At 39.0% G+C, this 22,893-nt stretch overlaps 1 protein-coding gene across 2 annotated transcripts in view; it reads left to right on the forward strand.

Annotated features, from left to right (window-relative positions):
* The window catches only part of CYFIP1 (cytoplasmic FMR1 interacting protein 1), a 92,258-nt gene that overhangs the window by 33,455 nt on the left and 35,910 nt on the right, over positions 1-22,893 (forward strand). Inside the window, exons 11-23 of one of the 2 annotated variants that reach the window (XM_018562810.1) lie at positions 1,624-1,741; positions 2,619-2,741; positions 4,785-4,910; positions 6,328-6,494; positions 6,793-6,940; positions 9,330-9,477; positions 14,114-14,270; positions 14,387-14,483; positions 14,883-14,959; positions 15,051-15,159; positions 15,392-15,511; positions 17,378-17,577; positions 20,452-20,539. In XM_018562810.1, the coding sequence (XP_018418312.1) occupies positions 1,624-1,741; positions 2,619-2,741; positions 4,785-4,910; positions 6,328-6,494; positions 6,793-6,940; positions 9,330-9,477; positions 14,114-14,270; positions 14,387-14,483; positions 14,883-14,959; positions 15,051-15,159; positions 15,392-15,511; positions 17,378-17,577; positions 20,452-20,539 (1,678 nt within the window). Of the gene's footprint in view, positions 1-1,623; positions 1,742-2,618; positions 2,742-4,784; positions 4,911-6,327; positions 6,495-6,792; positions 6,941-9,329; positions 9,478-10,415; positions 10,570-14,113; positions 14,271-14,386; positions 14,484-14,882; positions 14,960-15,050; positions 15,160-15,391; positions 15,512-17,377; positions 17,578-20,451; positions 20,540-22,893 lie in introns of both variants that reach the window. The other variant, XM_018562809.1, reaches the window with a different exon arrangement.

Raw genomic sequence — 22,893 nt, forward strand, 5'->3', positions numbered from 1 at the left:
TATCTCAGTCGCCAGTCAGTGGACCCGGGAGAATGGATGCTACATCCGGAGGTGTTTCACCAGCTCTGCCTTCGCTGGGGGTTCCCGGACGTGGATCTCCTGGCGTCTCGTCTCAATCGGCGGGTGGCTCGGTTCGTGGCCAGGACCCGGGATCCTACCAAAATCCTATTTTTTGTAACCTATAAATCAAATTGCAAACATGAGAGTCTACCATGTGTTTGTCAGAATATACATGCTAATCAAAGTGTAATCATAAGGCATAGTCATAATTAAATAGAGATTTAGAAATGGTGAATGGGGTAATTAGTTGGATTCCTACATAATTGTGGAGTTACTCCAAGGTATTATGGAACTTCTCGGGGCAGTTACATTTCCCTTTCATTACTTTTTCTTGTAGAGAATTGATTTACAAGATGCTTCCATCAAAAATAGTAGGGGGAGTGGTTGATCCACCTGGTAGCTATAGTTTTGCAGGCAATAAATTAAAGTGTATTTCCACTTTTGCAGTCACAAATTGAGAAAACCCCCATATATGTTTGTTATGTGTTCCTATTCACACAGCAGATCTAAAAATATTTTTTTCAAAAAAATGTCTTACCTTTTTAGAGGTGTTTTGAGTTGCAGGCCTTTGCAAGCTTCTCTCTGTTTCAGTTACAGCAAACTCTGTCTTTCCTAATAGTAAGAGTTAGGACAGAATGGTCCCCTCTCATGAACTCTGTGTTAGGACAGACATTCTGCTCATCTAGTTTACAGGTGATAATTAAATCTGCCAGCACAGTACAGATAGATTTAATTATGTAAAACAAAACTCCCCTCAACCCCCAGACGGCAAGAAATAAGGATATTTCAGTCCTGGAGTTTGCAGAAAGAGTGTCTAAAAAAAGGTAAGCTGCAATTATGTAATTTTTTAAAGTTATGCTGTGAATGGGAACATGTCACAAATATAAAGTAGATGTGTTTCCAATTTTTCTGCAAAAGTGTAGATACACTTACATTTTTCCTTTAGAAATGATCTCTTGTATTGAGGCCATTGCTCTTCAGCCAACAAACTAAACAGACAAATTGCAGGAGTGTGGGATTGCATGGAATTACGATAATAATTAGGATAGTAAGAATACTAGTCACTTGTTTCCAAAACGTGGCTAGAACTGGGCAGCACCAGATGAGGTGTAAAATATTTGCGTGTGTCTGATCACAGTGTGTGCAGTTAGAGGCAGCCAGGCGGCCCATTTTAAATAAGTGGAATTTTGTAAGAAGAGTTTTACATACATCTTTTGAAAACTATATTGTGGATTATATATACTTAGTTGATAAGCATTGGTTCCATAAGCTTTAAACATCTGCCTAAAAATGGAATATACTTTGTTACATTACCATGGAAAAGGGATGAACGATTAAGGCTATTTTTTCTTTACGTTTCTGTTTTAATTCTATGCATACTTCATGATTTTAATTGCTAAAGTAATTAGGCAATTGGTATCGGAATAATAGTTTAAATAATAAAGTTCAAACATATTGAGATGCAGTAATACATTGTAATAAGCAAATCTGTAGCATTCTTTTTAGATGAAGGCTCTTAAGGTTTTGTAAGGTATTAATGTTCTTCCTGCTGCTGTGAAACAGATGGACTTGCACCTCATCCAGCAGTAGTCCTCAGTACAACATCTGTGAGCAGATGATCCAGATTAGAGAAGACCACATGCGCTTCATCTCAGAGTTGGCTCGCTACAGCAATAGCGAAGTAAGTTTTGACATCTTGCTACTTATCCCATTGGTAATTTACAGTAACGATTTACTAAAGTGATATGAGTGTTGTATAATATAGTCTGTATTGCTTATGTGCCATGGATGATGGTCTTTTTTGCATTATTGTCTGGATTTCCTGGTGGATGGGCAGGGCTAAAGCATGTATTTGGCCCTGTTTCATAGCAGAAGATTTAAATGTTTCTGTATTTGTTTTATTGCTGCAGATTGCTTTAACAGAATAACTAATTTTGACAATTTTAGTTGGTGGGAACATTACCTTCCCCATGGTCCAAGAAATCCTAATTATGGGCTGCACATGAATCTGAGAGGGCATTACCAAATTCTTGTTAGGAGGATCAGCAGTGTCACATAGCCATACTGTGCAGGATTATGCTGGTATTAGACAGTGGTCAGACCTACACCATACTTTCTATTGTTGGATGAGGCCATCCGTGTCTGTGACCTCAGAGAGGACCCCCAAATCCTGCTTTTACTGCATCGGGGCAACAGTAGACTCTTCCATTGATGCTGATTTTTTGGAGGTGTCTGCTAAGGCCTAAGGGCAACTGTAGAGTAAAACTGCAGATACAAAGGCTGTTTGTAAAGGGAGTGGAAAGTGTTTATTCAGCAAAAAAAATATTTTAATCAATTAAATGTGACCTATTACATATGAATATTCTATAAATACTCGCAGCCAGCAGGTTTAAATAATTAAAAAAATATCTAAACCACTGTTGGCTTAAAACTAAAAATAACATAATCAAACATTTTAGATTCCTTTTTAGGTGTTTGTCACACTTGAAATTGTTTTTATGATCTAGGATATTTGACAATTGGAAAGCAGTAATATTCCAAGCTATTTATTACTGTAGGTCGTCACTGGATCTGGTCGTCAGGAAACACAAAAGACCGATGCTGAATACCGGAAACTCTTTGACTTGGCATTGCAGGGACTTCAGCTCTTATCACAGTGGAGTGCTCATGTGATGGAAGTGGTAGGTATTCAAACACGTGTGAAGTATCCATTTTGGTTGCATACCAGATTTGTGCATCCATAAACATACATACTGGTTTGGTTTACCATACACATTCTGATATTTACATGTAATGCAGCCAATTCAGCCACCATTCGTGGCGGCTGGGCTTTGTAGGAGTTTAATCCTTAGTGTTACCAAAGAACTAGCAATTGCTCATTTTCACATATCCAATCCAGTATGCTGCTAATTATTTTCATTCTTGGAAATATAAGCTCATGTTTGGTTTGCCTTAGTTTTTGAGGAAGCTACTCTAATGGTTAAGAATTCAACCAGTAGCTTGACTAGATACACTATAATAAGAAACTCAATTGATCGGAAAGTGAGCGAACACATACCGTCGCTCGCTCATTTCTCGATCCTGTCCCTGCAGAGAGACGTGACTGTCACTCACGGCTCCCTGCAGGGATTCCCCCCCTCCCCTGTCCAATCCTCCAGCGGTACAGCTTGCTCTGCCTCGCCTCTAGATAGGCAGAGCCAGTTGTCAATCATGCAGCTGGGTGGATCTCGACAGTAATGTCAGGATTCGTCCAGGCTGCGGCGGTTTCAGTATACTGGGAGCTGTAGCTCGCGGTATACTGAGCTTTGGGTCACGGGAGAACGCTAGTTTGTGTCCTCCCGTGACCCTTACGAGAACTATGGGAAAAAGCACTGACCCCATAGTTCTCCTTCAAAGCCACATTGTACCCTCCAGGTTCTTACTGAGAATTCTGTCCCTAGTACTGAATTTAGCTGTAATAAGCTTGTGCCACCCCTATAAGCAAGCAATACTGTTTTCTGTGTCATCAACTGTAAAGCAGCTTTTCTCACTCCAACACGTACTGCTTGTCCTCTCATTCTCCACTGATGTACTATCCCTTCCAGTGCTGAGCTGTCTTACTGTTACAAACTGCACTGAAATTTCCTTATTAGTGTCAAATTCTCCATACTCCTTGGTAAATAACTGCTGTGTCAACTCTAAAGTCCATAGGCCCTCATTCTTTGGTAAGAATTAGCTGCCTTGCTTGCAAAGTCTCCTGTTTTAAGTGTCAGTGCTTGATTGTACTGCTTAGCTAATAAATGAAAGATGGGTTGTGCTTTCTTACAGCTGTCACTCTTTACGTTTTTTCAGTAATAGGGAACGTTGAAGCCACTGTTTCCTGTTAGTAAATTATTGTATTAAGGAATAACAGGGAGGTAGGAAGCGTATCACTAGCGCCATTCACAATGTTTACTATCGTAACACAAAGTGCTATGAAACTTTCTCACTAGAGCTGAGCAGCTTTGTATTTACTCTCCGAGCACCAGAAGATCTTTACAAGATCAGGAGCTTGAGAATAAATTTTTGGCTATACATTGAATAAAAAAAAAAAAATACTTTTAATAGAACAAAAGCATCAAAGAAAATGCCCACATTTAACTCACAGTGAACTTGTAGGGGCCCTATGCTACTGGAGGAAATAACAAAGCATAACATTTAAGTGAATTTAACGTTCCTCCTTTTAGAGCCTGTTGTCATTACAGTGAAAATGTTCTAATATAGAGGGTACATTTACCTTTCAGGCGGTAGGTGTAATAAAATTATATTGGCTTGGACTAGAAATTCCTTTTCTTTAAACTTTATCAGGTCTTTTGTTGGCGGGCTCACCCACACAGTATATGTCTCCCATAGTGAATCAAGCTACGAGAAGCACCACACAGAACTAAATTTGGAACATCAGAATATGATGTAATTTGGCCAACAGGTCATATTAACTGTATACTTTTATGTGTTTATTTGCTTTATGGGATGTGTTATATTTTGTAATTATTTGTTGTTGTCAAAAGCCATAACTGATGCAACTCAACATAATGGTATATGTTGGACGGCGTAGTTTAATCTTCACTATTATTTTGCATACAGAATTACAGGAGTTTCAAGACTTGATATATAGTATTTATATTTGATATGGATTAGGATTTAGTAACATTTTAATATGCATTTTCTAATGAATACTTAGCTTCTTGAGCTTGTTTTCATTATAGTATTCCTGGAAGCTTGTGCACCCAACTGACAAATATTCTAACAAAGACTGCCCGGACAATGCTGAAGAGTATGAGCGGGCAACACGCTACAACTACACCAGTGAGGAGAAGTTTGCTTTGGTAGAGGTATGTATCCAGTGTGCTATTCTTTTACCTCTTATGTAATTAATGTTAACGTGCATTTGACAGAAAATGTTCTTCATGTTTTTTTATACTTCTTTTTACACATGGATTGCCATTTGGGGAACCGAACAAAGTGGTGTATTAACATATTGTTTATTGATTATATGATTGTTCTAGTTTTCTGTGCAATGTATTTATTAATATAGCAGCTTTGCATATGTAACCTTTCTTCTGCCATTTCTTTCCTTGTGTTTTAAGAACTGGCATCAAAGGCTGTAGCTAGTCTAAATAAATATTGAAATGAACAACAGCACCATATAGACAGACCCATGTCTGCAAACCAGGACTCGGAACAAGGAGAATATCGGAGAATCTCTCTGTGTGCATTCTGTTGGAAACCCATGACATGGAGTGAACAGGGCTTAGCTAAACTTGTGTAGGGGCTGTCACACTAGCAGTTATTTTTTGTCTCTCTATTGATTACTGTGTTACAGAATATGTCATAGTTTTATAACCCGTTGTTCGTGTTACAATAAATAAATCACTTATGCTGAACAGTTGCCTGCCATATTTTCATGTTCCCGTTCCTGATCTGCAGGCATGTCTCTCTACATTGGGCTGCTAATCTGTGTAGACAGGTTGAATTTAGACAAAGCAATGATTTTTGTTAGCCTGGGCCTGTAATGACTGCTTTCGAACCACATGAAAAGAAAAGACAGAGCTTAGAGGTTATAACTTCAAAGCTGTTTGGTGTTCCTTAAATTGACATTAAACCCTCAGATTTTGTAACGTAAACCAATACTGTAATGTGTGCCTTACTGTAATCCATGGTTGTTTCCCTTCTCTTTGCTGCTCTTCCTTTTAAATTCTCATGTCTTCTCATGCTTGGGGAGAACTTCCCTTTGCAGCTGAGTGCCTCTTCCTGTAGTGCTGGCTCAGGTTGCAAACCTACACACAGACACCATGTATCCATTTCAGAGGCAGTCTGCTGCAAAACAGAAGTTCTGCCCAGCATGAGAACAGATACAGATTTAAAAGGAAGAGCAGCAAAGAGAAGTGAAACTACAATGGATTACAGTAAGGCACACATTACAGTATTGTTTTATGTAAAAAAAATCTGAGGGTTTAAGGTCACTTTAATATGTTAAAAGAGCTAATTTGTATTAGAAATACTGTTATTCTTTAGGTTTGTGACATAAGACCAATTTTGAACTTGTGTCATTTCTACTACTTTTTGTATCTGTCCATGAGTTAAGTGTACATGTAACTTACCTGTCAGTTTTATCTATGCACAGAAGTACAAACTTATAGTAGCTTTTACTAGTCTACTGTCTTGGTTGTTTAACAAATAAAATAATGAACAATTACTTCCTCTTACATCTAATTTTAAGGGTTTTTTCCCTTTTGTTATTTATTTTAGGTGATTGCTATGATTAAAGGTTTGCAAGTTCTCATGTGTCGTATGGAGAGTGTGTTTAACCATGCCATCCGTCACACAATATATGCAGCACTGCAAGACTTCGCACAGGTTACCCTTCGGGAACCATTAAGACAGGCCATCAAAAAAAAGAAGAATGTCATTCAAAGGTAATACCAATGGACATGTTTTATATGTAAAGTGAAGCACCCATATTATGTACCCCTTTTTTTTTTCACAGGAACTGAAAAATATACTGTTCGATATATCCAGTTTTGGATGTTTTTGATCCAGATCTATTCTCCATATTCGTTTGTCCTAGGTTGGTTTAAACTGCCGTCAACAGATATGCCATTTTTGTTTATTGCATAACTTTTTTTTTTGCATGCTTTTGGGAACACTGCAAGTTTGTGCTGACCCACTGTCTTATCAGATATCACTAATAAAGTCTACTTCTTTCTGTTGTAGTGTGCTTCAGGCAATCAGAAAAACAGTATGTGACTGGGGTGCAGGATGTGAACCATTTAATGACCCTGCTCTTAGAGGGGAAAAAGACCCTAAGACAGGCTTTGACATTAAAGTTCCAAGACGTGCAGTAGGACCATCCAGCACTCAGGTACATCATCCATTCTTTTTCAGTGATTAGGGTTGATAGTTAAAGTTCTACTTTATTTGTTATTGAAATAAAATAAGTAGAAATAGAAGTAATTACATTTAAAGGAAACTGTCAGTGACCATACAATGAAAAAAATGCATAAGCACAGGTTACAGTCAGTAAAAATTATATGGTACAACGATTAGTAGATACTGAAATACTGGCATCTATAAAGACTATGGGTTTATGAACTAAGCATGGCCACTCCCACAGTAGATGACTGTTGGTTAGGAAAGCCATTCATCACATTGAGGAACCAATAGGAGTGTTAAAGTTGTGGAAGGGGCAAATCCAGGAACAGTTGAGATTTCCATAGGACTCATCTGTTTCTGCCTCTTAATCCTCTGATTGCTTTGACATCCACTGAAAATAACCTCTGCTTATGCATTGTCTCCATTGTATCCTCAGTTTGTGTTACCCAGGTTACAATAAATAATAATTGGGTTAAGTATGATTAGAGCAGTATTTCCTAGCTTCTGTACTTGGTGACAGCAAACAATTCTACTAGGAGTCCAGGCATGTTAGTAACAAGTGACTGATGTCAGGTGGTTGAGCTATAACATTATATATCTTGTAAATTATTGGTAGTTTTATCAATAAGTTTGTGTTTAGTTTTTTTTGCTGCATGCTGAATAGTGTGTAGTGTCCCTGTTTATGATATGTGGGACGCTACATTTGCTTCTTTTCAGACCATTTTTTTATGGTCACATATTCTAATACATTAGTTATTGAAAAGTCAAAATTGTATTAATTTTCTGCATGTGTCAGTGCACATGATTGTCCTTGATCCATAGCTCTGATATAATTGTTCTTAACCATATGTGTATTTTTGGTTAAATTTGTCATTACTTTGAATGTTGCTTAATTGTATGTTTTTATCATTTAATTTTCTAATGATAGAGGGAGACGGGAACGATGTGATTTCAGCTTCATCTAATTAAAAAATGACCAGGGTAACCTTCCAATTGAACCAATCGATTACCACCAATGTTTTCTTCTCTTCTCTTCTGCTTTGCTTTTGATGGCTGGAAGTGATGTGCATCTCTCTCTGGGTTATTGGTCTGCAATCTTCTGTGTGTTGCTTTCCTGCTAATGAGCCTAGTGCTGTTCTTTCTACCTGGTAACTATACTAAGCAAACTGCTGATTCTCAGTTAAACTAGCAATGACACTGTCTGCATGCTCTTGGAATTCTCTCTTGTAGCTGTAACATCAGCCTACTTTCTACACAGTACAGTTTCAGCTGGTCCTAAATAGGGCTTGTACTCTGTTAAGATTTTTGAGGCCCCTGTCTCGTTGTTGTCAATGGTTCCTGGGCTCATAAGTGTAGAATGCACCTGTAATCACAAAGAGAATTGCTCTCTATGGCAGAAGTGGACAAATCATTATTTAATCCAGAAGCTAGTCTGTCCAATCGGGGAGCCAGCAGGATTTTTTTTAGAAGTCAGCTTTATTGACAACAACTAAAGAAAACCTTAAAAGATATAGGTGCCAGCTGTATTTTTTTTTTTTTTTTTGGGACCTTTCTATAACATCAGCCTACTTTCTACACAGTACAGTTTCAGCTGGTCCTAAATAGGGCTTGTACTCTGTTAAGATTTTTGAGGCCCCTGTCTCGTTGTTGTCAATGGTTCCTGGGCTCATAAGTGTAGAATGCACCTGTAATCACAAAGAGAATTGCTCTCTATGGCAGAAGTGGACAAATCATTATTTAATCCAGAAGCTAGTCTGTCCAATCGGGGAGCCAGCAGGATTTTTTTTAGAATTCATCTTTATTGACAACAACTAAAGAAAACCTTAAAAGATATAGGTGCCAGCTGTATTTTTTTTTTTTTTTTGAGGAGCCTTTGCTACCTGGCTCCTGTATTTGTCCAGCTCTGTTCTATGATAAACCCCTTTTATCTGTAGTCATTGGCATTTTGCTGACTGCTGTGTACCTTCATTTTCAAGGAGTGTCCAGAATTTGTCAGCGCTGTGCTAGTGAGTGCTAAAACCTGCATTCACCATATAGAGATGATCCCTTTGGTGGCCTGTCTGTACTCTGTACTAGTGTAAAAGTGGACACATTAATTACAGTCCATAAATACAACTTTATAATAAAAAATATTTCCAGCACATAAATTACTTCCTTGTAATGCTAAAAATGATGCAAGTTGAGACATATTTTTAGATGAGGCTTTCTTTGATACAGTATTTGTTCAAAAAAGTGGAAGACAGATTAGAGGTAGGTCTGTTTATCTAACACACTAATGATTCTTTCCCTTTTGCTTTCCTCCTTCTACCACTACCTCTCCATGTTTCCCTTGTTCCCTTTTCCTGATCTCCTGTATTCCCCCATATGTTGGATTTCAGCTCTTCTTGGTGCGCACAATGACAGAGTCCCTGGGCTCTGTAGAGCTGTTCAAACAGCTCAAGTCTCTTGGGATGGAAAAGTTGTTGCTTGTGGTAAAAAAGTTTCTGAGGCAGTCCTACACCTATCCAACTCTATTAAACTTTGGTGGTAAGCCGATATTTATTTTTGCACCATTTTATTGAATTTATTCTGTACTTGTTCTGAAGAAAACTGGTTTTCCAAACAAATGATTGTGACAAACGACAACTGAAATTGGCGTTTTACACCCCTGTCCCTTTTTAGATGTTATTTAAATGTCTTTCCTGCAGTCACTATGCAGCATTTTGCACCAAAACTATCTAATTGAGCCTTGTGTGAAATACCTGCCTTTTATAAGTCAGTGCTGCACAACTGCTACAGTCAGATGGTCCGATTACCTAAATGTTAGATTAGTATGAACTCTTCATCAGTGAAAATACATGCTCCTAGTACTAACAAGTCCCCACTCCAGGAGAGCGTAATCTCCTAAAATCTCCCCAATATAAATGAACATGATAAAAGCCCTCACGGGCAGGGCCCTCCTTACCATCTTGTCTTAAATTGTATTGTGACTGTAATGTCTTCCTTATATTGTAAAGCGCTGTGCAAACTATTGGCGCTATATAAATCCTGTATAATAATAATTACAAATTCTGTCCTGTATGGATTCTTTCATTCTGTATAGGCTACAATTTCACTTTTTGGATTGCTCTACCTGCTGTAGCATTGTTAATAAGGCAGTACAGAGAGCAGCGATGATGTGCAAAGTGCAGTGACCCACAACTTTAGCAAAATGTACATTCTGATTGTTTGCGATGGGTTCACTGCAGTTTGGCAGTACCATCTACATTTTTAAATATATTGGCAAATTAAGAATTCTGCCTTGGCGTGTTAGTTTTGAGGCTGTTCGCTACAGGGGGGACATGTAGGTAGCATTTTAAAAGGCAAGGAGGGTAAAATGCATCTCTGAAAGGTCAATGGGGTTTTATGTTTTACATGAGTGTACTTTGCTCTCTCCTTTCTTGTATTTCTCTATGTGCAAATATGTTTCCTTTTAAATGACACAGCTATACATGGTGAGAACCATGCTAGAGTCCCTCATTGCTGAAAAAAGCGGTTCCAAGAAAACGCTGCGGAGTAGCCTAGAGGGCCCCACCATTTTGGACATAGAAAAATTTCACCGCGAATCATTCTTCTACACACACTTGCTTAATTTCAGTGGTAAGATTATGGTCTAATTTCAATGCTGGTGGTGTGACGTCAACTTTAACCTTGCTTGTTAGGTGGTGCGGTGTATGTGCTGTGTTTTTCATATTCAACAACTAATTCTTGTCTGCTAACCAGGCATATGCCTTGCTGCTTACTGTAGTATTAGAACGATATATAGAACGGTACACATTAACTGCATGGAAAAAAAACCTAAAAGGAGGCTGTTTTATGTTTGAAACAAGACTGCGAATGTGTGGGTTGAACTGTAGAACAGCAAGAGTAGTCAGTGACCCGCTTCCTGATTGGCTAGGAATCCGGCTTCACTTGTCGCTAGACAGCCTGGCTTCCTGACTAGGGAAGCCGGGCGGCTCGTTATAACCCCCCTCCCGGCTTCTTGATTGGCAAGCAGCTGGATTCACACTGCCTAGTGACACTTTGGTCAGGAAGCCAGGCTGCCTCAATCGGGAAGCCGGGCGGCAGGTCATGACCCGCCATCCGGCTTTCTGACTGGTCAGGACAAGGAAGCCGGTCACAAGGGAGCACGAAGCCGTTGTTCTTTCGATAGAACACTGGCTTTCCCAGGCAATCGGAAAGCTGGGCCCACGGTACCTCGGGATGCTAATACAGGTATTTGATGTTGGCGATTACCAAAAAATATATATATAGGTACTCGAAACAGTAGCAACAAACACTAGCCCCATTATTCAGCTCCATACTAGGTAGAGCTGAAGAGAGCTCACAAATGAAAACTATTTCAGTTCATTGCACAAGTTTCAAGCCTACTGGATTTCTGGCAGGATCAGCAGGTATTTTTCAGTACCTAGCATGAAAAAAAAGAATGTAGCTACCACATATCCAACGACTGCTAGGATGCAGTATATTACATTTTTGTCCTTTTGGTTTTGATACATTTTAAGGTTTGCTTATATAAATAAGCAAACTGCTGTATTCTATATAGGTAACATTTCCATATGTTGGTATATAAGTTTTAGTTGCTGTACAGTAGTTTTCCCTGATGAATCATGCTGCTTTTTTTTTGTCACAAAAATGTTTGCAGGTGAACGCTCTGCTGATTTGCAGATAGTGATTAATAACAGAGCATGGAAAGTATTTGCAGATTTTATCAGGAGGTTTTGTTGTATTTTAGAATGGGTCCCGCTTTATTTTTAGTTGCCAACACCTTTTCCACAGATACCTAAAATACTGTTTTATTGATCTATGGGAAAGGCTAGTGAGCTGTATAAAACAGTTTGCTGGACAAGGATTTTGTTATGGCATCAGACACCACTAGATAATTTTTTACAAATTTCTATTAAGCATAACAAGAATAAGTATAATCTATACTATGACAATACAAATATTATACCAGATTACACCATATTGTGTAAAACACTTGATTATTAAAATTTTTTTCATAAAATAGATTTTCATTTATTACTGTAAAAAGTCAGGATGTGTTTTCAAAATACCACTGACCATCACACATGGTTAGTCTTATGTATCAAGCAGAAACAACTTCTTTTACTTTCGTGTGATAATACAGGTCCCAGCATGGCTGGCAGTGCATGCAAGGACAGCAAGCTGGATGGAATGTAGCTGCCTATGCCTGATCTGCCTAGTACCAAATTGTTTGTCAAATGATTTTTATTTTTAAAATATAAATGCTTAAACAAAATAAATGCAGTTGTTGTGTTTAATGCTAAGCAGCCCGCAGGCCAAAAATTATCATATCTGTAGTCCCTGGCTGCGAGCTAAAGCTGGCCATATACCAGTAGATTTCCGAAAAAACTTTCTTTACCACGCGATAATGCCAGCAGACACTTGACAAATGTCTATCAACATTTTGTTTGATTCTAACGTACGATTTTGGAATGAATGAAGTTCCTGAACGAAAACAAATATCAGAATTTTGTTTGTTCGAGAAAAAATTTCCATCCTGCTCCAAGTTTTTCCGTCACTACAGTCGAAATCTATCGTCGATTTAACCCCATCAAGTGATAGAAAGTGGAAATAAAGTTCTTTTGGAAATCTAAGCAGTGTATGGCCAGCTTAATATACAACTAGATATACTTTTTTTTCTCTAGCATTTGGATATACCAGGGATGGTAACAGGGTTCACAGCCTTGTGTTTGCAGTTGAAGTGATTAACTAAATTAAAGTTATTAACTTTAGTTTGAAACCTGATTCTAACTGAAATGATTAACTAAAATACATCGGCATCAATTAAAGTTACATGAACCTTCTCTCAGTAAATACAGAACTTAGAGAAGAAAACACGTATATTGGTAGGTATGAGCTTATAAGCGTTTTCTCCTTCAGGCAGTCATACCAGATGTATGTAAAAGTCGCTAGTGTGAATCATCTACAAAAGAGTTCTATAGAATAGTGGAGTACACAAATCTCAGAAGATTTACCAACACTAGAACAAAATACTGACATAATCAAATGTTTTTCAATGAAATTCATAGAACTTTTAGAAGTAGCTGTTTATGTATCCTGCTTGTCAGGTAGCAATAGATTCCTATTTAATTCTTCCTCCCATATAGCTGCTAATGTTGGTGGAGTGTACTTAAGGATGTGTGAGTGAGAGACATGTTGCCTGCAATTGCATTGCTATACTAAGGCCTTGTTCACACTGAAAGCGTGTGCATTCCAGAGCGGTAGCTGCTGGAACGCAAATTCCATGGAACCCTTTCTACGCCCCCCTGCCCGCATTGCGATCGGACGCGTGGCAAAACGTTACCAGCGTTCTGTTTCACTGCAAACGCAAAAAATAGAGCAAGCAAAGATTTGCCACGCGTCCGATCGCACTGCGAGGGGGGTGGAAGCGGATCCATTGAATTCAATGCACCGCCACGCCCCCTCCCGCCCCAAAATGCGAGGAGAAGTTTCTCATCGATCGCGGTGCGTTCCAGCAGCTACCGCTCTAGAATGCACACGCTTTCGGTGTGAACAAGCCCTAAAGGCCATTAAATAGCAGACAACTGCACGCTGACGAGCATTTTCAAGCTTTAGCTGTGTGTGCCTGTTTTAACGCTAATGAATGCGATTATAAAATTTCAAAGCGATGTGTTAAAATACATGAAGAGCGGATTTTAGTAATTAGGATCTGAACATATTATGACTTGGATAATAGTATGATAAGACCAGATTTCAAACTTAAAACATGCACTTCAAAAGGATGTTCTAATGCTGTGTGTACAGTTGTCTGCAGATTAATTTATCAAACTTCAGAGCACAGCAGAAGCGAAAGGGTAAAATATTATGTTTGCAAATTTGCTTGATGTTATTTATGATGCCATTGGAAATTTGCACTTATCAATTGCCATTTATAGCAAAGAATTAGATGGCTGTCTTGCTATGCGTAAAACAACTTTTTTCTTTTCTTCTCTGCAACTTTTTTTTTTTTGCAAGTTAATATATCAAATACAAGAGCATCTAAGACTGCATCTGTTATGTGGTGTTCAATGCTTTCTCCGCAGCCCTTCTTTTTGAAATGGTGTTAGGCAATGCTTTAATTGAATTAATTTGCTCTCATATTTTCTTCTTCTTGAAGAGACCCTACAGCAGTGTTGTGATCTTTCCCAGCTCTGGTTCAGAGAATTCTTCTTGGAGCTGACCATGGGTCGTAGGATTCAGTTCCCCATTGATATGTCCATGCCCTGGATTTTAACTGACCACATCCTAGAAACAAAAGAGGCGTCCATGATGGAGTAAGAACATGACATGATTTCATTTTTATTTTGTATAAAAAGTCCTTTGTTTGTACATGTGCTACTGTTATGAGATCGGAAGTATTATTATATGTTGTTCTGAATTATTTCGCTAGGTATGTTCTCTACTCTCTGGATCTGTATAATGACAGTGCGCACTATGCCCTCACAAAATTTAAAAAGCAATTCCTGTATGATGAGATTGAGGCTGAAGTAAGTATATCTTTTTTTTCTGTTTAATTACCAAGGCTGAAACTCCTTACATTTAAATTTGATGTGCTAAATTATTTAGAAAAGCTCTGCAACCCAAATATAGCTGCCTTCATATAAGGGTCTGGAACATTTAACATATTTTGTGTTTATGTGTCCAAGTGTTATGGGATGTATTCAATGTTCATGTGCAGCTCACCCTTGAAACTTTACACTGTTTAATGGAGGTATATGGTATTTTGGGTAAAATCCTTATATAAAATAGATAATGCAATTGTATCTGTAATGCGTTCTATTTATTTTTGTATCAGCCAGTGTTGATAAAGTTGAGTTTTAACAGTTTAAGAATTCTTGCACTTTTCACATTTATCATGCTATATTTTTTTTTTTTACTATTTTTAGGTAAACTTGTGTTTTGACCAGTTTGTCTACAAACTAGCTGACCAAATATTTGCCAACTATAAAGTTGTAGCTGGCAGGTGTGTATGTCACCAATCTCTCTATTTTTCCAGTTGGTGTCCATGCATTACTTATAACCATTGTCTTTTTTTTTTTTTTTTATATTAACAGTTTACTCTTGGAAAAACGACTACGATCAGATTGTAAAAACCAGGGAGCCAATATCTCACCACCAATATCTATCCGCTATGATACGTTGCTAAAGCAGCGACATGTTCAGGTTAGTGGGTGTCTGCAACCTAGTATTTCCTTAAACCGGTATTGGGATTAACCAATAAAAATTAAGTAAAGAAATATGATTGATCTGGAACAGCGTGTGGCTCTCAGCACTATCAGGGGTCAGGATTTATGCCCCTCTCACTATTTGACTTTTTTTTTTGGTGCTTTAAAAATCTTTAGAGCTGTCTGAACCAGAAACTAAAATTAATAAAAAATGCTTTTACCTCTTTCAGCTCTTGGGCAGATCAATTGATCTCAATCGTTTAATTACTCAAAGGATCACTGCAGCAATGTACAAGTCATTGGAACTGGCAATTGGACGATTTGAGAGTGAAGATCTTACTTCCATTGTGGTAAGGAACAGAGGGTTTGTTTATGAAAGTCCTCCATATAGAACATTTTTAATTGTAGCCGGTAAACTCTAGTATAAATGATTATCCCTATTAGCATTCAATTGGAAAGCATTTAAAAATGCACAATCCTTTTTTCATGAATCCCTTAGGTCACCCTGCATCTGTAATCTGGGAGTGCTGTTTGTAGATCTTAAAGTGTATTTACAATTTTTTTTTTGTGGGGAACAGTTAGAACCCCGGTTGGGTTTTTATTGCTGTCTGTGTTCTCACTAAAGTAATTCGCCCTCTATATAAGTCCTGCTGACCATTGAAACTGGGACTGAGAGTGAGGAAATCTTCAAAATGTTGTCGTCGGAACAGGAATAGAGGAGAAATATTCCAACGTGGAGATCTGCTCAGGTGAAAGTTGTCTAATAGCAGATTTTTCTCATTTTGGAGAAATTTAGTCTTAACCCCTTCGTGACTGACGACGTACAGTGTACGTCGCCAGCATCATCCACTGGGCCAAGCTTCAGTATCTTGATAGTCGGCCCTGCTGTCTCTTAAATACTAGAACAATCTGATAGGATTCAGGTATTTTGAGAGCCAGCGGGACCGACTAGCAAGATGCTGAAGCTTGGCCCAGTGAGAGATTTCTCCATCCACACAGTTTAGCTTAGATGGAGGAATCTGTTGCACATGTTCCATCCGACCATAGAATATCTGCAGATAATCTATAGGTGTATGGCCAGCTTTATTTTCTGTTCTGGTGCTCAACTGGTGGGTCGTGACCCAAAAGTCAGTGTTCAGTGGTGCCCGATAACGAGTGTCAGCTTGGGGTAGGCTACGGCTATGCTATGGCGGCGAGAAAACTCTATCCAAAAGTGCATTGCTTACAGCTCCCTCACGTGTCCTATAGAGGTGCCATGGTGGCATCACATTCTGGCTCCTGGCACCTCTACAGGATGTGCAAGGGAGGTGTACAACTATCTAGGTAAACAACCTGCTTCCCTATTTATAATGGTCTGGCCCTCTAGCAACTTCAGTGCGAAATTATAGCTAATTTGCCTACAAACGTCAGGTGGTCATAATAATCTGGCCACTCAGTGTATTTAAAATTCTGTTGTCCTCCATTGTCTCCTATATTTATTATTCCAATGTTTGTGTTTGTAGCCCTGATGAAGAGCGATTTGTGGTCCCAAAAAGACACAGGCTGCCATTTGTTTTCTTATTGCCACATACGTAAATAAAAAAACCAGTGGACTCCTCAAACATTTGTATAGTGCTCTTTTTTGGCTCAACTACCTTGCTAATGCAGAGCAAGGTGACTCCTATAAATTCACCTTATCTGCTTTACCTGAAAGGTCCTTGCTCATCCATGGCTGCTGAGAATACCCAGCACTTCTAGGTATGAAGGAGCATATGACCTGCTCCCCTCTGACTGTGCCTAGGCCTAGCAGCCAATTGCTGTGCTCAAGCACTGTGACATGACCAGGGGAGTGGGGTCAGTGCTTCCCAGGGTCACCAACATAGTCAGTCTCCCCTCCCATTTAACATACAACAGCAGAGGCGCAAGGAGCTGCTAGTGGGCACAGGTAAGTGGAGTAGAACGGGCTTGGGGGAATGCCCTTTTTCCAAGACTTCCCTGCATAGGCAAAGTGACTGGGTCTGTTGCCTTGTTGTTTGGTCTGTGAGAAATAACACCTTCATTAGAGAGGATTGTAAATAAAGTCTTATCAGCTTGCGTAGCCTGCACATTCTCATGTTTATGTAGAACTTTATCTTTTGTTGGATGGAGGTAGTTAAATCTGTGGGTAGAATGGAAACCCTTGTTTATGAAATAAAGCTAAACACTAATTTTGTTTGACTCCTTCTCTTTATGGACAGGAGCTTGAAGGCCTTCTTGAAATAAACCAAATGACTCACAAATTACTGAGCAAGTTCCTGACCTTGGACAGCTTTGATGCCATGTTTCGGGAAGCAAATCATAATGTCTCTGCCCCCTATGGAAGAATCACCCTTCATGTCTTCTGGGAACTCAACTATGATTTCCTCCCAAATTACTGCTACAATGGTTCCACATACAGGTAAATGCTCTGATTAAATCTCATACTTTACCAAAATGGCACCTATGATTGGTGTTGACTCTTCATAAATGCTTTATCATGCTGAAACTAAGGCTGGCCATGCACTTATAGATTTTAAAATCAAATTTCAAATTAAAAATCTCACAGATTACTCCATCCACAATAAACTGAGTGTATGAACAATTCCCCTGCTGCCAGTTATTGTATTCAGCCTCCGCATTGTTTGGCCAAGAATTATCAGACCGAAGTTTATTGAAAAATCGACTTTTGTAGACCAGAGTGGTGTCAACAGTGCCATCCATGGCTCAGCTTTCAATAGGTTTATCAGGAACTGGACACAATTTGCTGTGTCTGTTAACATTAAGTTTTGTTGCTTTTTGTTGTAGATGTGTATGCAATGATATTGGTTTGGTTAGATTTTTTTTGTATTCTATATGTTAGGGGTCTGTTTGTAAATGTTTGCACCCAGGAGTCACACACCTTTTATCCAATAGTCGCACATTTTCGAAGGGAAAAACAAAAATGTGAATCTTGGGTAAAAGAAAAACTATAAATAGATCCCTTATTGTCTTAGGGTTGCCATTGAGAGATAGAAGTGCTGCTAAGAATTATGAGTGGTGAGATATCTGACCATCCTCTTAACTTTCTGGGATTCTCCATTATGTTACTTGCAACATGACTAAGGAGCAGAAGCAGAAACATATTGCATTATAATATTCTGGCTTAATTGCTTTTAATTTCACATGCCTTAGTTTTATATTCATAGATAGATAGATAGATAGATAGATAGATAATCATATATCTATCTATCTCTGCATAGATCAAGCTGTCATTCAAAAGGGATAGTGACAGGTTGTTGAAACAAGTCTACAGGCACATGGCTCATGGGAACTATTCTGCCAGGGTGTCTTATAATGGTTATCTTTTATTCACATGGAATGAATGTAAAAAACAAACAAAAAAAAACTGTTGCTGTAACTGCTCACGCAGATATAGAAATGTTAGTTTGTCCAAGCTCCTGTTACCATTGCTGCTCAGCTCAGTCTCCATGTAGATAAAGAATAAATGTATAAATAAAGAATTATGAAATGTAAAAACTGAATTAATTTACTAAATCTCTGGCTAACGGTTAACTCTGAACGCAAACCTCTTTCTAAACCAAAAACCTTTTTTTTTTTTTTTTTATTGCCTTGTCCCTGGAGTGCTTGTACCCTTCTCAAAGCACCTGGACATCATAACAAAGGCTAAAAAATGTCATTCTGCCAGAGCTAGGACCAAAGGGTGCCCTGAGTAATTTCCTTAATTATGTAGATCACCCTGTAGAACTAAGGTTTCCATGAACCCTGTGCCTGTAGACATAGTCTGTAGGTAGGCTCAAGAGACTGTCAGCATATTCTACCACTAACGGCAGTGACGACACTAATAATCCTCCTCTGCATCAATCCCACAGCTCTGTACTCCTAGTGGCAGCAGCTTCAGTATTGTCACCCTGTCTGAGGACGTTGTTCCTACCGGCAAGATTACAGGCATTTTATTTATGATTCAAGGGGGAATTTATATTTTCTTGACTTTCAATAAACTTTCAATAAAAATGTATTTTATAGCCTGGGTTTCAATAAACTAGGGTATATCATATTTCACAGAAAGTGTGGATTAGTTCTACAGCAGGTTATGGTTACTGCTGGTTACATGGGAAATACGCACTAGAGAAACAAGTGTCTCAACTCAGACATGGTATACTCGTTAACAGTTCTACTGTTTACTTCATTGTAGGATCCAGTATTTTGGGGTTCTCAGTATTTACCAGCCCAGGGCAGCCGTTAGGATTATAATGCTGGTTGGGAGAGTGAGAAAAGAGCGAGAATGAAGAAGCAAAAGGGGTGGTGGAGGGAAGTGTATAGAGCTTGCATTAAAAGTAGTCAGTGGTTGAACAAATTACCAGTGATGTGGGATAGTTTAGCTGTATAGGAAATGGAAGGAGATCTCAAATGGGGATTATCCTAATGCCCTGTTGTCCTTTTTCATTTTGGTTATTTCATCAGGGACATTGTGATGTTTTTTTCAGATTGCTTACAGTTGTACTTCATATCTAAACACCAAGATCAGCAAATGTTGGCTAAATACAAGAGGCATGTGTATTCTTATTTAAATCTTGGTGTTCTCTGTGTATTTCCAGATCTTTGGAAAAAGAAACTTAGTGTGAAACTTTGCCTTTTTGCAGGAGCTTCCTGTAATAAAGACCAGACACTACTGCTCTTTCCTTGTGCAGGGTAACAGGTCTTGTATCAGCCCCCTTCTGTAGTTTTCTGCAGGTAGTGGGGGGAACCTGCTGGATATGGATTTGCAAAGGTATTTGCTGCACACCGAGTGAATTGATATCCTTTGTGGCAAATGAGGAATATATTTAATTGAAAGTGTCAAGATTTCAGCTTTAACCACTTAAAGTTATCAGAACGGAACTCTTTTTTAAATAAAGCGGTCCATTAAATGGGAAAAGTATTGCCCTTAAACAACATGTGAACCCTTAGAGTACCACAGCTGAGGTAGTGTAATGTAAAATCAGCAATAAGCGAAGAGCAAATGGCTCTGAAATGACTGCACTCAAAGAAGAGTAGTGAGTGTATAGAAAAGCTGAAAGTGTCTCTGCTGCTGCTCCTAATGTGCAGGTAACACAATATGGGGTTGTGACATGTCTTCTATTCTATTATTTTTACAATATCAATTGCTACAACATAAGCTTACAGATATCTTGTGTTATTGATATGTAATAAATGTTTCAGTTAGTTGGAGCACTCCACACTTTGAATTTCTCTTTTGTAATGTCTTTCCATATATTGCATCTTTAGTCATTTTCTCTTCTGAATATTTCTCCAGATTTGTCCGTACAGTTCTTCCATTCTCACAAGAATTTCAACGTGATAAACCACCCAATGCACAACCACAATATTTATATGGCTCCAAGGTAAGGACACGTGTTTTTAGAAGAATGTTTGGGAATTTGGAATTAACTTGGCCAAATATGTGTAATGGAAGCTTACCTTACCACCTCAGTTTGTGTATTTGCCAGGAACTTGATGAAGATTCCGTCCTGTATAAGTGCAAATGATATAAATGAGGTGTAATGTCCCTATTTACAGTGTCCTCTTCTTATGTAATTTTAGTATTATTTAACATATGCATGTTTTGATCTTCTCTTCTATGTGGTGTGAACTCACAGAATTATTATTTTTTTAAGTGTGTAAGGCCAGTCTTCAGGAAGTTTACCTTTCTTGTATCCTCAACAGACTATAGTGTGAAAGAGCATTTAATTTGAGTCGACTTGTTTGACTTACTACAAACCTTATTATCCACTTAAAGGAAAGCTACTATTTTAGGTATAAGGTATAATAAGTAGGGCTGTTACTGATTAAAATTTTCGTGTTCGATTAATCAAAATTTTTTAAAATCGATTATTCGATTAATTATAATGCACATACAGATCAAACTACATTGACCTATACACATACAGCACAGCAATGAAGTAATAAATTGAACTAGGATCACACTAATCCAGCACGTTATTAAACTCCCGTGCCCCACTCAATATGTGGGGCAACTCGGAATAATAATGTGCTGGATTAGTGTGATCCTAGTTCATTTTATTACTTCATTGCTGTGCTGCATGTGTATAGGCCAATGCCTTGGCTGGCGCTCGTGCAGAAAGTTTCTTGGGCAAACTCACCGGCCCAAGTGGCTCCGTCGGCTAACGAAGGGAAGAGGGGAGGAGTCCGGTGACGTCACGGACATCGACGTCACCGGACTCCCCCCCCCCTTCTCTTCGTTAGCCGACGGAGCCACTTGGGGACATCAATGTCACCTGACTCCTTCCCCCTTCCCTTCATTAGCCGACGGAGGCACTTGGGGACATCGACGTCACCGGACTCCTCCCCCTTCCCTTCGTTAGCCGACAGAGCCACTTGGGGGAGGAGTCAGGTGACTTCGATGTCCGTGACGTCACCGGATCTCCGACGGGACTCCCGGAAGCCGACGGAGAGGTGAGCATTTTCATTAGCGATCAAAAAAAATTTGCCCGATCAAAAAGATTAACGATTAATCGAGAAATTAATCGTTAATTTGTGCAGCCCTAATAATAAGCTTTTGTTTGAGCTGTTTTTTTTTGCCTAGTAATAAGGCAGCTGCATTAGCACACTTAGGGGTCTATTCATAAACGATTTGCAGGGCGAAAATTCGTTTTCTGTATCGAGCACCGATACTTTTTTTTTGGTGCTTACCAATACTGATACCGGAAGTCCCATTAAGGAAGCTTGGCGGTGTGTAATGACTTGCTGCCTGGCTTTCTGATAAGAGAGGAAGCTGGGAGGCGAGTCATTACATGCCGCCCGGCCTCCCGATCAGCTGGGAAGTCATCTCCATGCTCCCTCGTCACCAGGTGACTAGGAAGCATGGAGCCTGCTTTATGTCCAATCAGGAAGCCTGGCACGTGTAATGACTCGCCGCCCGACTTCCTGATACCGGAAGTTCCGGTATCCCGAGAGGCATCGGGAGCATTTGGGTGAGTACTTGTCCAATTACTCCGTATCCGTACCGATACCAGTATCAGTGCATCCCTAATATGCAGAGAAACATATCAGCCTTTTTGTTTAAACGCAGGTCTTGTTTGGGGGCCCTGGATCTCTTACATCGGACCATGACATTTTGACCTGACCCTGTTAACAACTTGATAAACCCCGATAAGACAACCAGTGGAAAACTCACCTGCTCTACATGAGTCATTGTACACCCTACACTGTACCCTTTCATATCCTAACCCCCCTTAAGGAGATAACCCTCCCACTCTAATACCCGACTGTCCCCCTAATAGTTTCTATTTCCTAAGTTTTATCACCAAAGATTCAATACACAACTTGCTCCAGGACCAATTTAAGGTCCCCAGTACAGACAATATTACATAAAAGGTTCCAGTAGTTGTTCTTTCTTTGCTCCGAATATATTTATTGGAATCCCAAATCTATTTACTTTATGAAAATTTACCAGCAATATCTTTCTAATATATGGATTAGCTGCTACGTCAGCATTGTCTTATACTGTAACATTGCATATTATCTGTAAATTAGATTGATAATGATACATTTTAAAAAAAATTGTGAAAAAAACCCAAAACGCAGGTCTATGACACTGCTGAGGTTACCATAACGTGTTTGTTGCTGAGGTTACCATAACGAGTTTGTTGCTGAGGTTACCATAACGTGTTTGTTGCTGAGGTTACCATAACGTGTTTGTTGCTGAGGTTACCATAAACCTGTTTGTTGCTGAGGT

Source organism: Nanorana parkeri, unplaced genomic scaffold (assembly GCF_000935625.1).
Source record: "Nanorana parkeri isolate BGI_ZX_2015 unplaced genomic scaffold, ASM93562v1 scaffold601, whole genome shotgun sequence".
Classification (NCBI taxonomy): domain Eukaryota; kingdom Metazoa; phylum Chordata; class Amphibia; order Anura; family Dicroglossidae; genus Nanorana; species Nanorana parkeri.